This window comes from Sceloporus undulatus, chromosome 1, assembly GCF_019175285.1.
Source record: "Sceloporus undulatus isolate JIND9_A2432 ecotype Alabama chromosome 1, SceUnd_v1.1, whole genome shotgun sequence".
Classification (NCBI taxonomy): Eukaryota; Metazoa; Chordata; class Lepidosauria; order Squamata; family Phrynosomatidae; genus Sceloporus; species Sceloporus undulatus.
Window position 1 is genome coordinate 377,738,287 of NC_056522.1, and position 16,229 is coordinate 377,754,515.

The 16,229-nt window shown below is 42.6% G+C and overlaps 1 protein-coding gene across 5 annotated transcripts; it reads right to left on the reverse strand.

Moving 5' to 3' along the window:
- Positions 1–1,632: 1,632 nt before the first annotated feature.
- Positions 1,633–16,229, reverse strand: GNPNAT1 (glucosamine-phosphate N-acetyltransferase 1). 5 transcript variants are annotated; one of them, XM_042445014.1, is made up of 7 exons: positions 16,145–16,181; positions 13,437–13,507; positions 8,902–9,105; positions 5,641–5,703; positions 4,183–4,310; positions 4,021–4,082; positions 1,633–2,888 (listed from the first exon to the last, which is right to left on the reverse strand). In XM_042445014.1, the coding sequence occupies exons 3-7, from the start codon at positions 9,071–9,073 to the stop codon at positions 2,741–2,743; spliced, it is 573 nt and encodes a 190-aa protein (XP_042300948.1). In that variant the 5' UTR covers positions 9,074–9,105; positions 13,437–13,507; positions 16,145–16,181; the 3' UTR covers positions 1,633–2,740. The 5 variants fall into 5 exon arrangements, with proteins under 5 accessions (XP_042300948.1, XP_042300949.1, XP_042300947.1 ...); XM_042445015.1 differs by lacking the exon at positions 13,437–13,507 and having other exon boundaries at positions 16,145–16,229; XM_042445013.1 differs by lacking the exon at positions 16,145–16,181 and having other exon boundaries at positions 13,437–13,881.

Here is a 16,229-nt window from a genome sequence, read left to right on the forward strand (position 1 = left end):
ATACCTTGCGAAAAGGTATGCTGCTCCTTTTTGCCTTTACTAGAAACTTCCCAAAGTGTATAAAAGTAAATGAGATTTTATGATCCTGTACCACTGACAGGCATGACTTCCACCACAGTTTGTTGAACTAGAGGAAATAGCATCATGGTGATGGGAACAAGGACACTAAGAACATTGTGGTTTGGCTTCAGCCCATTCTTAAGATTGCTGAAGAACAAGGTAGAGCATAAAACATTAGGAAATAAAAACAGTTGGTTTTGTTGAAGCAGAACAATTGGGTTACTCTGGTACTTCCTTCTTTTAAAAATAGTCTAGCTCAATGATTCCCAAACTTTGATCTTTCAGATGTTTTTCACATCAGCTATGTTGGCCAAGTTAGCTAGGGCTTCTGGGAGTTGAAGTCCAAAATACCTGGAGGACCAAAGTTTGGGAATCACTAGTCTAGCTTATGTGTGGGCACCAGTTATTGAACAACTCTGAGCTTTCCTCACTATTGACTAAACTTAATAGGGCTGATAGGAGTTGTAGTGCTATTAATAGGGGCTGCACTTTGTCCATTGCTGCTGTAGCTAATGGATCTGTTGCATTTGTGGATGTACCCAAGTAAGCATATTAGCCTCCTACCAGATAAATAGTTGTGTGCCATGAAAAGCCCATGTACATAAGGGGTTTGTCCACAGCTCCGGGATACACTCCTCCACTGCAGGGCTGGACGGCTGTTTGCATGCATGGCCTGCTGGGCCACGTTGTGACCTGAGCTTGCAACCCTCACCAGCTGCCCTGCGTCCCAACAGAGAGCTCTGGAGGAACCAGAGGAACAAGGGATGTATTTTGACGTGTGCAAAGTGGCCAATGCTGGGACTGTGTGCACCAGAATTGGGGTTTAGGCTGCACGCCTGTTGTGGTTTGGAGATGGATGTATTTGGTGGATGCACTCTTACTCAGATAGTGACTAGCCTACTTTTCAGTTTAGATTCAAATAAATAAGGCATTTTGCTGGATTTGACTTTCCTACTCACTTCAACTCATTCTCCTGTGGGCGAACAATCTTGATTGGATGTGGAAGGTTGGCAATACAGGAAGGGAGGAACCATTTGTGATTTAAAGTTCACAATGCAGTTATCCTGCAATCACTGATACAGAAAATAAATTCACCGTTTTGTATTAAACAGCCAGTTTTTAATTGTTGAAGGATGCCCATTCACTTAGCCTTTCCTTCAAAGTGTCATCTAAGCAGTGTCTTAGATGAGGAATGATATAAAGGGAAGAGCAGTTCTTCCATTTTATATCAGTGCAGATTCTAAAAGGAACCAAATAGAAGATGATCTGCATGCTCAGGGCCACCTTTGTAATTCCATACTTGGAATTATAGCTAAAAATCAATAACCATCGTAGTGACTCATTCTCCAGTGAGACACCAACCTACATCCTTAATTCAGCCTGGGACTATTGCTTTCCACAGTTCATGGTCTAGACTACTGAACAGTGTATTTGGAGAGAGTTCTGGAGGAGAACAGCCATGTTCTCCCTTGAACTGTGTTCATTTGTCTTAAATGGATAAACTCCACGGTGGGAACACTTAAACAAAGGCCACCAAGATCCAAGCAAAAATAAAGTGATAGTATTGTGAAGTAAATGAACACTTTTTCTTTTTATTACAGTTTCACAAGGTTTTAAAAAAATAAATAAAACTTAAAACATCTTCCAAAAAGTTTGACATACCCCAAACACACGAAACTAAAACACTTTCCCCATCCTACAACAGCCCTCTGTGGTTCAGTAATATTTTATAAAGCTAATTAGTCAACTATAAAACACTTCTATAATAACCTTCATTTCCCTTGAAACTATACTACAACAAACCCCTTCAAGCTGACATGGCAAGAGGGGAGTTGTGCTAAGAAGTGCTGAATTGTTTATCCTAAAATAAAATAAAAGCATGGAAAACCTGTGAGAACAACTTTGGATTTACACAATCTGTTGAATGGGTTGATGCCAAAACAGACTGTGTTTACAAAGAAAAGATGACAAATCCAAGCAGGAAAGGTATGTTCTGTGTCACTGATTTCTCACAATGACTGTCACCAGCCTTTGTAGATGCAAGGTCTACAGTGCTAAGCGTTTTCAGAGCCACAACAGTATTGTGCCTCTTAACACATTTAAGAACTGTGAAATATTCCATATGCAAGTTTTTGCTCATGGCCTGAGGTATTAGACTGCATGACAAAGCAGAGGCCCATTCTTTCTGCAGCCATCTCTATCAATCGCTATTGCAGTGGGGCCAACCCACGCTTTGGAAGTCATCACCATAGGGATCACATGGTACTTATACAAAGTTGAGGTCCATTAATGGCAACATGGAAATAGTTACCTCTGACATTCTTGTGACAAAATCTGCACAAATGAGTCCAGCTTCAGTTATAACCACTATCTGTCTGCCAACAAGAAGCAGAACACTTGGAAAAAACACAAGGCAAGAAAGAACACGAGGTAAAAACCCATCCTTACATTATAGCATTTTGCTCAAGTCCCAGCTAGCAAAGAGTGGTAGGAAACACCTTCTAATTAAGTTTCGCTGTTGCCAAGGAAACCCAAAGCAACTGGTCTTCAGTACCAAAGTATTTGTCCCGTGTCTCAAGGTGATATTTGCAGCACATTAATTTCCCCTAAAGAGACAGAAGACAGTAGCACAAGCGCCGCCACCAACAGTCCATTGCAAGAGATTACAGCTGGAAGTTCTTTAGTTGAAGAACCTTTGATACATGTAGTTTTCTTCAGATACTGAATATCCAAATTTTTCATAGAAAGGTACATTTTTTGGCAGGCACTCAAGTGTAATTTTGTAGCAGTTTAGTCTCTTGCTTAGCAATGTGAGAGTTGACATCAATCTAAAGGAAGAAAGTTTTAATACTTTGAAATAAAACAGTGTTTTGCCTCATCCCCTTCAAAAACATATTAGGACAACCATTGAATCAATGTTCAACATACACCACACACACCACACAATTGCAGATTTGATTATTCACGGATTTGCTTAATATGTTCTCTCTAGGAATCTCTAGCTCCTCCAGCATGACTCTATTGTCAACCTCTGCCAAATGTCTTGCTGGAAGATCCGGATATTGCTAGAGAGAACACTTCTCTAGGCATTTGTGGGTTCATGGCAGCTTTTGACCACAGAATTGCCCAGGTGGAGCAAAAGAGTCATAGAGAGGTGTTCTCTCAGTTTAAAAAAAGTCAGTGTTTTTTATTTGTCGTTTTCCCAATTTCACAGGGGTCCTGTGCCCCTAACCCCAGAGAATGTGGAGGGTTTTTAATACATGCTTGCTTTCAAGAAAATGGTGGGCAAGAATTGTGGGGAAATGGTGGCACTACTCTGGGTATTGCAAGAGGATCTGTTAAATCAAAAGTGCAAGGATTGATCTCAAGTTCTGGAATCTTGGCTACTTACCAGATGGGTTCCCCAAACATGCTACATCTTTTTTTTTCTTTCCCCCCATTTTACATTTACATCCCACCTCCCAAGTGGTCCAGCATATCCTTTTAGTTTGGCATCCTGATGAGGGAGATTAGGTTTTGGAATGGTTGGCTTCATCCATGACAAAGGCTATATTTGGGTTTTCCCAGATTCCCAGCTGTGAATAATGTTTTGGAACTGGTTAAGGACTAAGGATATTTGCTAAAAGTACTCCAGTTTAGATCTCGGTTTGGTGATGAACTTACTGGATGTCTCAGACCAAAACTCCTTTCTCAACTTTGTCCCTACTCCTGCAATTGTAATATGGAGTTAACAAATCTGCTACATGACTACTGTAAGGTAAGAATGTAGGTAGTTTGGTACACTTAATTAATATTTTTATAATTTATATAAATGACTTATATAATGCATTTTCTCAGCATATGTGAAATGTTTAATAATGGAGAATGCTTGTTTAGGCCATCTGCAGTTTTCTCACAGAAACCAATAAGCAATTAAGACACCTTCCAAGATGGCAATTACAATCACAAATAACTACTTACAATTTCCCAAGCTGTTTTCCTCGGCACTCCCCACTTACAACAACATCTTCAATTCTTCCCCTCTAAAAACAGGGAACATTACTTAATAAACTGAGAACCAGTAAATCTGAACACTTAAAAGCTTATTAATGGTAACATACTTAATTTCTTCAACATACCTACCTTTGCACATGAGTGAGTGAACTTATGTTCTATGATTAAAGTTGCAGTGGCCACAATCTCTCCTAGATTAGTATCCTCCACAACTGTTACATAATAATCCCCAGCACTCTTCATGCGTTCAAAGGTTTCTATACAAATACAGGTAGAAACATTTTTGGTTAAAACAAAATCAGTTTTGCTTTGGTATCACATTTTCTTCCTGCTCTACCCCACACTTCGTCTCCTCAGGGGATACCCCACTGCGCCTCAGTTAAATCAAACAGATAAATAATGTGTGAGACTCTTTCCTGAAAGGTAAGTAGCTGCCATGAGCAGGTGGCTAAGAAAGGGGCACAAAGGCCTTGTCTACATGGGTGATTTCATCTAAAGTCCAGCTGGCCAGCAACATCCAATTTCCATGACGCAGGGCCAAACCTCTGAATTGGATCTGGACTGTCTTCACGATGCCCACAACCTATTTGGTGCTCCCTTCCCCTAATCCGTACTTAAATAACTTGACATTTGCTGTGGGTTTTTGGTTCTCTTTGCAATGAAGGTGGTGATTGCCTATTCACTTGCAGTCCCTGTAAGCTTCCCAGCACAAGTCACTCTAATGTCAGAACAAGGTGCCCAGCGTTGATAGTATGACTGGGCTTGTTGAAAGATTTTATAGCATTCTCTCTTCTCCTGCTGTGCAAATCCTCCCATCATTCAAACATGCCATTTGCTCCTGCTGAATCACAGGCCAATAAATGCCATTGCAAATTGGTAAACAGACCATGTGATTCAGGTCACACACACACACCCTTTGGGGACATTCTCTCCCTCACAAAGATGTTTCTCCTGCCCTGTTGGGTTCCCCATCTTCCTCCTCTCTCAACTTTCTTTGGGAAGATGGTAACAAAGATTTCTTCTTTACCTGAACTATTGATTAGCTAGGTTTGGGTATAGCCTCTATGTATATGTAAATTCAAGCCATTAGTAAACTTTTGTTTAAACTGCAAGCTACTTGCGTTGTTTTTGAGCTAGTTTCAGTTCTGAGAGAAGCATAGTTAGACAAGGACACATTTTCTGCCACTCTGCCGATTTAAAGCTAGACTTTAACAGGCTTGGCTTTGATATTTTTGATATTTAAATGATATTTTTTGTTTCTTTAACAAAGGCTGAAGCCTTAGGAAACTTGAATTGCCCTACAGTTCTGACCACAGCTGGGAAAGCAGCTGTTCGCTGTTGAGCAGTAAAAGAGAACAGGTATTTGGGGCCAGAGTACTCCGGGGCAGCCAGGAGTATTCTGGCAAGTGTAGACCCACCAGAGACAAGCCTGCATCACTACCTAAACCACTCCTGCAGTCCTCCTCTGATTTCTTTAGAGTTCATCAACAAGGCATCCATTTTCAGAAGCTAAGTGGGAGTCATCTAGAGACAGCTGCCACTCTTTGTTTCCTTCTTTCAAAAAGCAAAAAACAAACAAGTACTTACTAATGAATTGCTCAGGACTGACAACTCCAGTTTCAGTAAGTTGACTCAGGACTTTTAAAAAACCTGCAAATCAAAACAGGGTTTCAATGCGTGTCAATTTTTCAAAATGAACAGCTTACAGCAACATATTCATGGCTTCAGCATTTGGACAGACATTTCACTATATGGAAAGACCTTTGAAAAAGACAAACCTAGAGCCCAGAGTAACTAGTGGGAATCTAGACTTCCAAGTGCAGTAAAATCTGAAGAATTTTAATGTTGCTGCTCAACACAAATAACAGAAATTTACAATAAAGGCAATAAACTACTAGCAAATGTAATAATAATACTGACTATAGCAGCCTCTAAATAAGCAGGGGAATCATCAAAATTCAATGAACCAGATAGAAATAGTTCCAGTAAAATTTAAAGCAGCAGAAAGAGCGCTTTCTGTCTGCCTTCCACTCATTTTTGACCCAGTGGCCCTATCACCGGGTTTTCTTGGCAGCCCTTGTTCAAAGTGGGCCCGCTTTGCCTTTCTCTGAGGCTGACAGTGTATGACTTGCCCAAGGTCACCCAGTGGGTTTCCACAGCTAAGTAGTAGATTCAAACTACTATACTATGCTGGCTCTGAAAGGGCACTACCTTTCTCCCGTTACTTGGACCAACCATCCTGCTAATGCATTTCTGTACCAAACCATTATAACATTAACAATTTGCTCTGCAATTCGTCTGTGTGATTTGCTATGATCTCTGGACAAGAGGCTCTAAAGCCAAACCAAGAATACAGTAGCTGGCTAAAAGAACAATTTCTTACAAGTGTTCATATTCAGTGCTGCTCTGTTCTGTGTATACTCTGCTTGGTATTAAACCCAGAGTTCCTGGATCTGAATTTGCCAAACCTTTCCTGTAAAAGACACTGAGAAGCCTCCTTTTTGTAATCCTAGCATGTTTAAGACCCCTAAATTAGCAATATTGGCCCAACAACTGGTGACAGCCCCAATTCCACGTCCCAATTGCCATTACTCTGGCCTCTGAGGAGGAGAAGAGCAGCCAGGATCTGCTGAACATAATCCCCTTCCCTGCTGGCATTCCCCTTTCCTTATGGGTCATGTCTTCATCAGGAAAGCCCCTTGGGAACCTTTCTAGATGAAGGGTGGGAAATAAATGTTATAAGGGAGCTAAACTGTTGTCCACAAGCAGCATCAGGTTAGTTAGGAGTTCTGGGATAGAAAAAGCCCCCCCCCCAAAAACCCGCTACAGTCTTAGCTATATGTGGATGCTTTTGAAGCATTTTCTTTTGGTCTACTTATACAGTGGTCCCTCCTCATTTGCAGGGCTTAGGGGTGAAGGGCCCCTGGGAATGCAGAAAAACTGCAAAAAATATAAAAAACACCTCTCTAGGAATCTCCAGGTCCTCCAGTGAAACTCTATGGTCAACATCTGCCAGAGGTTGATCATAGAATCATGCTGGAAGACCCACAAATGCTTAGAGAAGTGTTTTCCCTAGGAACCTCTCGTTTTCCAGCACAACTCTATGCTCACCTTCTAAGGCTGCTTTTATAAATGAAGGTGGGGGAATTTGGAAGACAGTTTTGGAGGAAAATACCATTGGTATGAGAAGCAGCTACCAGGGTGTTTGCTGGAACTAGAATCATAGAACCCTAGAGTTGGAAGAGACCTCAGGGGCCATCCAGTCCAACCCCATTCTGCCATGCAGGAAATCACAATCAAAGCAGCCCCGACAGATGGCCATCCAGCCTCTGCTTAAAGACCTCCAAAGAAGGAGACTCCACTACACTCCAATGGAGTGTGTTCCACTGTCAAACAGCCCTAACTGTCAGGAAGTTCCTCCTAATGTTGAGGTGGAATCTCTTTTCCTGCAGCTTGCATCCATTGTTCCGGGTCCTGTTCTCTGGAGCAGCAGAAAACAAGCTTGCTCCCTCCTCAATATGACATCCTTTCACATATTTAAACAGGGCTATCATATCACCTCTTAACCTTCTCTTCTCCAGGCTAAACATCCCCAGCTCCCTAAGTCGTTCCTCATAGGGCAAGGTTTCCAGACCCTTCACCATTTTAGTCGCCCTCCTCTGGACACGCTCCAGTTTCTCAATGTCCTTTTTGAATTTTGGTGCCCAGAACTGGACACAATATTCCAGGTGGTGCCTGACCAGAGCAAAATACAGTGGCACTATGACTTCCCTTGATCTAGACAATATACTTTTATTGATGCAGCCTAAAATTGCATTGGCCTTTTTAGCTGCCGCATCGCACTGTTGACTCATGTTCAACTTATCATCTACTTGGACTCCCAGATCCCTTTCACATGTAGTTTCATTCAGCCAAGTGTCTCCAATCCTATATCTGTGCATTTCCTTACATTTCTCTGTGTTGAATTTCATTTTGTTAACTTTGGCCCAGCTTTCTAGTCTATTCAGGTCATTTTGAATTTTGATCCTGTCCTCTGGGGTATTAGCTACTCCCCCTAGTTTGGTGTCATCTGCAAATTTGATAAGTATGCCCCCCAATTTTTTCCTCCAAGTCATTGATAAACATGTTGAATAGCACTGGGCCCAGGACAGAGCCCAGAGAACTAGATTTTTCCAGTCATGTTATGCCAGGCCAGGGGAAAATGCAGCCTGCATAATCATGTGCAAACCCTAAACCTCCTCTGTGTGGCTCAATTTCAAATACAGTGCGTCCTTCCCTTATGCGGGGATCCATTCCGGACGCCACCCCACCCCACATAAGGGAAAAACATGTATGCTTGAGCCCCATTAGAAGTAATGGGGTTTGTGACCACAACACAGTGGCACATGCCCTATTACTTCTTCCTGGCGCCAAGGCTTCTTCCGGAGCGGGCTTCCAGCGTATGCCGCAGTTTTTTTACTGCCTGCTCTTTGCAAATAAGAATCTCCAGGTCCACCGATGCAACTCTATGGTCAACACCTGCCAGAAGTTGATCACGGAATCATGCTGGAGAACCTACAAATGCCTAGAGAAGTGTTTTCTCTAGGAATTTATATGTTCTCCAGCATAACTATATGGTCACGTGGACAGCGTTGGAAGCAGGAAGACCTAGAGATTCCAAAAGACAACATATTAATCAAATCTGCAAATAATCAAATCTGCAAATGTGGAGGGCCAACTGGCTAAGAGATTGGTAGCAAGAAGTAAAAACATAATATCAGATTTGAAGATTTCCTGACAGTGACTTGTGGGGTTCAGTACCAGATCATTTAATACAACCATTTGCAAATAAGAACTTGTGAACAATACCTCTGTTGATGTCAGCAGCGCAAAGAGGTCTCAGGACTAAACCATCGCCTGGATTTGCAGGTGAAATAGCAGGTGAAAATGTAGCGGTGTTTTGACTCCAGTCCAGTTCCTGAAGGAGTTGAGGGTCATACATGGGGGTGCTGCTGGGCTTTACTGTTGCTGCAGGCATCATGACAGCTGTGATGGTTAACAGGTGTGCTGAAACTGGACAATGTATTTGATCCATTCAACTGCTATGTTTAAATACTGTAATGTTCCTCTGTTCCTGGCTAGTTTTATGTACCAGCTTTTCTACACCTCTTTGTTTTAATCCTTATAACAGTATTCAGTGGCTTGAATCATACCTTAAGTTTAATCAATGACATTTACCTATGTGTTCATTTACCATCCAGCAAATGAGTATATTTACTGTACTGACAAATAACTGCAATCGGCCCTCCACATTTGCGTCTTTGATTATTCATAGGTTTGATTAATATGCTCCCTCTAGGAACCTCTAGGTTCTCCAGTGAAACTCTATGGTCAGTGTTCACTAGAAGTCACACTGGAAGACCTAGAGATTCCTAGAGAGAACATTTCTTTAGGCATTTGTTGGTCCTCCAGTGCAATTCTATGGTCAATTTATGGCAGATGTTGACCACAGAGTTGTACTCCAGGACCTAGAAATTCCCAGAAAGGTGTTCTCCCAGCTAAAAAAAATATTGTGAAGTCGAAGGCTTTCATGGCTGGCATCCATAGTTTTTTGTGGGTTTTTTGGGCTATGTGCCCATGTTCTAGAAGAGTTTATTCCTGATGTTTCGCCAGCATCTGTGGCTGGCATCTTCAGTGAAAGATGCCAGCCACAGATGCTGGCAAAACACCAGGAATAAACTCTTCTAGAACATGGCCACATAGCCCAAAAAACCCACAAAAACTATTTTAAAATGTTTTTTTAATTTGTGGTTTTTCCATTTCACGGGGGTCCTGTGCCCCTAATCCCAGTGAATGTGGAGGGCCCACTGTAGTACCATCCAGGCCAGTATCTCTCAACCAGCTTCTCTTCTGTGGAAGTGTTCCCCCACCAACAGCTTTGATTCTCCTCCTTCTCCTCAGCTGAAACTAGGCATTCCATAAAATACAGTCACCTCAAAACAGCAGCCCCATGCTAGGTACCATGCCATAACATCTAGTTTGATTTAGCTACTGTTGTATAGTTGGTCCTTCTTATACACGGATTTTTTATACATGGATTCAAGCATCCACGGTTTGAAAATGTTCAAAAAAGTATAAATTTCAAATATCAAACCTTGATTTTCCATTTTGCTATGTCATTATATTTAATGGGACTTGAGCATCCATGGATTTTGTTATCCACGGGGATCTTGGAACCAAACCCAGCAGATAACAAGGGTCCACTGTACATGCTTATTCAGGTCTAATCTGCACTGAAGAAATAATGCACTTTCTTCTGCATTATATGGAGAGCAACTTTTTAAAGCAGTCTAACACTGCTTTAACTGCCATAGCTCGATGCTATGGAATTATGGGATTTGTAGTTCTGTGAAATGTTTAGCTTTCTCCACCAGAGAGCTCTGGATGCAAAACAAACTATAGATCCCAGGATTCAATAGGATGGAGCTATGACAAGTAAAGCAGTGTCAAACTGCATTATTTCTGCAGTGCACATTAGGCCTCAGATGAGAGAAATGCTAGAGAAAAAGAACCCAGAAAATATTATTTGAATTGGTGTTTATTATAGAGCTGGGCAATACAAGGCTCTCCAGATGATGTTGGATTGCAACTCCCAGCATCCTTTGCATCATATTTAGGCTGAACAGGGCTGATGGGGGTTGCACCCCACCAACATCTGAAGGACCACATGTCGCTCATCCCTCCTGCCCTATGGGCATGGAGAGAAGAAAAACTGGACATAGGGTTACTACTACTGCTCCTTCCCTCCAAGTATATCTGGAATTGACAACCCACATTTCTTCTTTAGCACAAGTTAAAATACAAAAACATAATGCAGGCAAATTTAAGACATTACAGACATCATCATTACGATAATGGCCCTCCATATCCATTGATTTTTTTATCCACGGATTCAAGCAGCCACAGCTTGAAAATATTTTCAAAACATACATGAAATTCTTTATTACGGCCAAAGACCAGCATCAATATAAAATATAACATAGATAAATAAATACAAATTCCAAAAAGCAAACCTTGATTTTGCCATGCTATATGGCAAAGTCACTATGCCATTGTATTTAATGCGACTGTATTAATACCACAGATTTTGGTATCCACAGAGGGTCCTGGACCCAAACCCCAGCAGTCTCCTTCCTTGGAGGTCTTTAAACAGAGTCTGGGTGGCCATGTGTCAGGGATGCTTAACTGAGAGTTCCTGCATGGCAAGGGTTTGCACTGGATGGCCCTTGTGGTCTCTTCCAACTCTATGATTCTATGAAGAGATAGGGTTGGGGGGGTCATGTTTGATAGTTAACGACTGTAAATGTGAATTTTCAGTAGTTATGATGTCAAGACCAGCTTACAATCTCATAATTACTGAACAGCATGCCAGCCAAGCAGTAATGGGATGGTTATACTTATTTACTTTTGAGTCTGTGATGCAACAAAAGGTTAGTCTCATTAAAACATTATTTGTTTTTCATCCCATGGAGCCAAAAAAGCCAAGACTAGGGGTTAAATAAATATTTCAGTTCCAAGTACAGTACAGACCTTCTGATAAACAGTAAATACGGAGAGCAACTTTTTCCACTGAAGCAAATGAAACAACATTTTGTAGACAAGGACTGATCCAGATTATTTTGCAATTTATACTGTACTATTTACAACCCAATCAAGACATTATTCCACCCCCCAAGACCTCCTCCCATGAAAGCATGATCAGTCTTGCCAAGTGTCTGCATCAAGGTACTATAGCCCCTGAGAAGACTATAAAATAGTTTGAATGATTTCAGTGCCTCCCTCTTGTACATCAATAGCAAAGAGGAAAGGCCTTGAACCCATTCTCTGCCTTTTTTCTCCATGTCTATGGGCCCCTTCAAGCTAAAAACAAATCTCAGAACCACTATATTGATTCTTGGCTGCTGTTGACACAAGTTCAGAAAGAATGGGGACACTGCCAGCCTAGTGCAACATGGGGGTTGTCTGCACGGGCCACAAGGTCTGTGTTTCCCCCTTGCCTTGTGTTGTCCTGTTCAGACAATGCAAGCCAAAACCCCAGGACAAGGATCGGCCAGATCCTGGCAGAGCAGACATGGATCCAGCCCAGCTGCAGGATAAATAGCCTTTACCTCTACCTAGGTCAATTTGACCCCTGATTTGCCACGGAGTTTCTTTGAAAATCCACAGCAAACCTTGGCTGTTTAAAAGCCAGCCACCTGTGTTCTTTACCTTGCCATGCCATTACTCCTATTGTCATGGCATCTGATGCAGAAACTGGGTACCTGGCCGTGTGGGTACAGCCAGGTGCCATTTCTACATCAGACATGGTAGAAGTGATGGCACTGGTAGCAGGGCACCACCCTTTGCATGTTCACATTGACACTGAATTGTCTTCACTTGCCTAGACATATATGCACCTGTTTACAACTGTTCTCCCTCTGTCTCTCTGCACACACAAAGCAAACCAGCGGCCACTTGTTGGATAATAATGACTTGGGAACCAACTGAGTTGAGCACTGTCTACTCAACCTCATGGAGCTGATTTATAGTAACAAGGGGAAAGAATGAAGTTTTGCCCCCACTGGCATGTAGTCCCCAAATGTTTACTCATGAGGGAATGCAAACCCTGGATGGAAACAGTTTCCTGCTCCTCCTGAGCTAGAGGATGCAGAACAGAAAGGCAAGGATTCAAAGAGCCACACAATTACAGTGCTCTCTGGGGTGAAGGATCTCTGTGAATGTGGGAAAACCTCAAATTAATCTCCAGGTCTTCCAGTGCAACTCTGTGGCCATCGTCTGCCAGAGGTTTAATAGAATCAAGCTACAAATGCTTAAAGAAGTGTTTTCTCTAGGAACATCTAGGTTTTCCATGACAACTCTATGGTCAACCTCTGGCAGAGTTGCGCTGGAGGACTTAGATTCCTAGAGAGAACATATTAATCAAACTGCAAATAAACAAACCCACAAAAGTCAAAGCCGCAAATGTGGAGGGCCAACTGTAGTTCCTTATGCCTAAAGGGAGACTTGCCTTTGTGTTTCAGTAATGGTAGCCCTCCCCCACACAATAAGAGACATTTGAAACCAGGAGCACTTTTAAGGTGGTTTATGGGATAAGGAAGCCTGTGATTGGGAAAAAGCCCATTAAATCTCACAGGCCTCATCTGGTCCTGAAGATCCTCTTTGGAAGCTGGCCACTTTACACTTCCCTTAACGCCTCACACCCTTTCAGGATGTACAAGGCTTCCAGGAGCCTCATAACAGGTGAGCCAACTGTTACACATTAAAATGACGTGGTTTGAAGTGACTGTTTGCTAGAAGGCAGAGAAAGCCAACAAGGAAATGGCTATCTTTTGCATTCTTCCCACCTCACTAGACACAAGTTCCTCGTTGCTCAGCAGGTGCAGCACTCGGTAGTCAAACAGGCTGTGGCAAAATCCTTTAGAATAGAGAGATGACAAGGCATGTCAGGCTGGCATTTCTATGATGTCTCTTTGTTATGAATGGTATAAATGCTAACATAAACTAGGGAGAAATGCTGTCCCCCTCAGGCCCTCACTGATCTTTTCACATCTGCGGGAAGAGGAAATATGAAGCAACTTTCTCCTAAAAGAAGCAGCCCTGTTCCGTTCTCTAAGCAAATCTATTCTGTTTACTTTTGGGTTTCAAAAGAATTAAGCTAAGCTGGCTTGGATCCTATTTTTAGTCTCCATTAGATCAGACCCATTGAATTATTGGGATTTATAGAAGTGTCAGAGAGCCAGCATGGTGTGGTGCTTTGAGCACTGGACTATGACCCTGGAAACCAGGGTTCGATTCCCACCTCATCTATGAAACCAAGGAGACCTTGGCCAAGTCACAGGCTCTCAGCCTCAGAGGAAGGCAAGGGCAAACCTCTGAACAAACCTTGCCAAGATACCCCCTTAGGGTTGCCAGAAGCTGGAAATGATTTGGAAGCACACAACAACAACTCATAGAAGTGTCAACTCACCTTTCCACAAATGATTTAATGAGGCTATTGTAACTGAGATTATCAGTCTGAAGGATACAGCCAGAGGGGAACTTCTATTTCAGAAAGGCAAATTGTTTCACAGCAGCTGCCAGCATCTTCTCACCGGCTCATAGCTCACTGGATCATGTCCCACAAACTTGTCCATGTGGATTCCCACCCACAGTTACAAGACTGTTCCACTGACTCATCTGCTCAGTCTCCCACTCAGTTGCTGACTCTTGATATCAAAGGACCGGAGACAGACAGACACTCTTCCAGTCATGGAATATGTCTCAGGGATGTTTTGGCACACAGAACAGTAGAAAGCCCAGCTTCCGACCGCATGGACATTTCATTGGGAAGCTATACCAACTTAACCATGCTTTGCTTTTGCATTATAATTAATGCAAGCATATAGATACGCTGTGCATTTTCATTGTCAATTTTATAAGCTTTTAATTTTTTAATTTATTATTTATGTGTTTCATCTTTATGCCGCCTTTCTCCCCAAAAGGGACCTGAACACATTCTGATCAAATTCTGTGAAGAGCATTTTAATTGTGGAGACTGGCCCCAGGTTGTCCCACCTTTCCACCTCTCTCCTGTTAAGAGAGCACACCTATATAATGCAATATAATCATCATCGTCACCATCTGCAGCAACAATAATAGGAGGATGTCTGGGCATCCTGATTAATTTATTTGTACTACTACTACTACTACTACTAACCTCCTCTCCCCATGGATTGAGGCAGGGAACAACAGCCTATCAACAATTAACGACATTGATTACAACACATTAATTAAAACGTGAAACAGTTTAATAGGTCAAATAAGAAATGTGTGTGATGTGCCTTTGAGTCATTTCCAACTTAAGGCGAACCTGGCAAGATGTGTCCAGAGAACTCAGAGAACCAGAGTTGGAAGAGAGCAGGAGGGCATCCATTCTGCCATGCAGGGATTCACAAGGTTTGCCATTGCCTTCCCCTGAGGCTGAGAGAGGGCCATTTGCCCAAGGTGGGTTTTAGGGCTTAACTGGGAATCGAACCCTGGTTTCCAGAGCTGCAGTCCAACGCTGAAACCACATTTGAAACAGTCTTAATGCCTGATTAAAAATGATCTGGAAGAGACCGGTCAGAAGTCGCTTTTGCAGCCCTGCAAAGTAGGCCAGTACGACGAAGAACGTCTTCCCCAGGCAAGTCTATGTACCTGAAGCATTTCTGCTGAGGCTCTGGATGGGAGGCTTTAGACCTGTGTCTCTTTCTTATAGCTTAAAGACATCTCCTCTAGAAGGAAGGCCTTCTGCACATAAAACCTTCCCAGGGTGCATCTACACGGCAGAAATAACGCAGTTCGAGGCCACTTTAAGCGCCGCAGCTCCATCCCAGAGGAATCCTGGGATGCTTAGCTTCACAAGGTCTTTACAAATGAAACAAAGAAATGGATAAACCTTTTTTGCCCTTTTTTGTAACTTTTATACTATTTTGGAGATGAATGTAACTGTTTTAAATCTTGATTCAATCCCTGGAAGGCCACTGTGGGAGAAAGGCCAGGTACAAACCCTGACAACAAATACATCGGTTGTCACTTTTAAATCTGTGAGCCACCAGGAAAATGCAATTAAGTAAATGAAATGAAAATAGCAATTTAGCCGCCTCTGCCAAAGATTCCTGGGCAGTTAACGCGCTATGAAACCGGATTATTTCTCCCATGTAGATGCGCCCTTTGAAAGACAAAGAGAGCGCTCTTGGTTACTGGAAGCCTTGCAGTAAAAGCAGTGAGAAACTGCATTATGATCATCATTATTGTTATTTCAGTCTAGAGAGGCATCCTTTGAAAGGTAAAGAGAGCTTTATCTTTCAAATGCTGGAACTACTGCAGTAAAAGCGGTGTGAAGCCGCATTATTCCTCCAGTGCAGACGCAGGAAGAGGGACGGAGGCGCTCTCTGCACATGGCCAGAGGCACTCTCGTCACGTGGCGGATTCCCACTCCGTTCTGGAGCTCTGGGAAGGAAGACTCCGACTGAGCCTGGGCCCCTTTTCCCTTCCTTCCCCCCAAAACCACAGCCACCTCCACGTCACTCACCCACCGCTGCCTCCAACCGACTGACTTAACTCAGCGGGTGCCCCTTCAACGCGCATGCGCGGACACTCTGCCAGCGACAGAGATG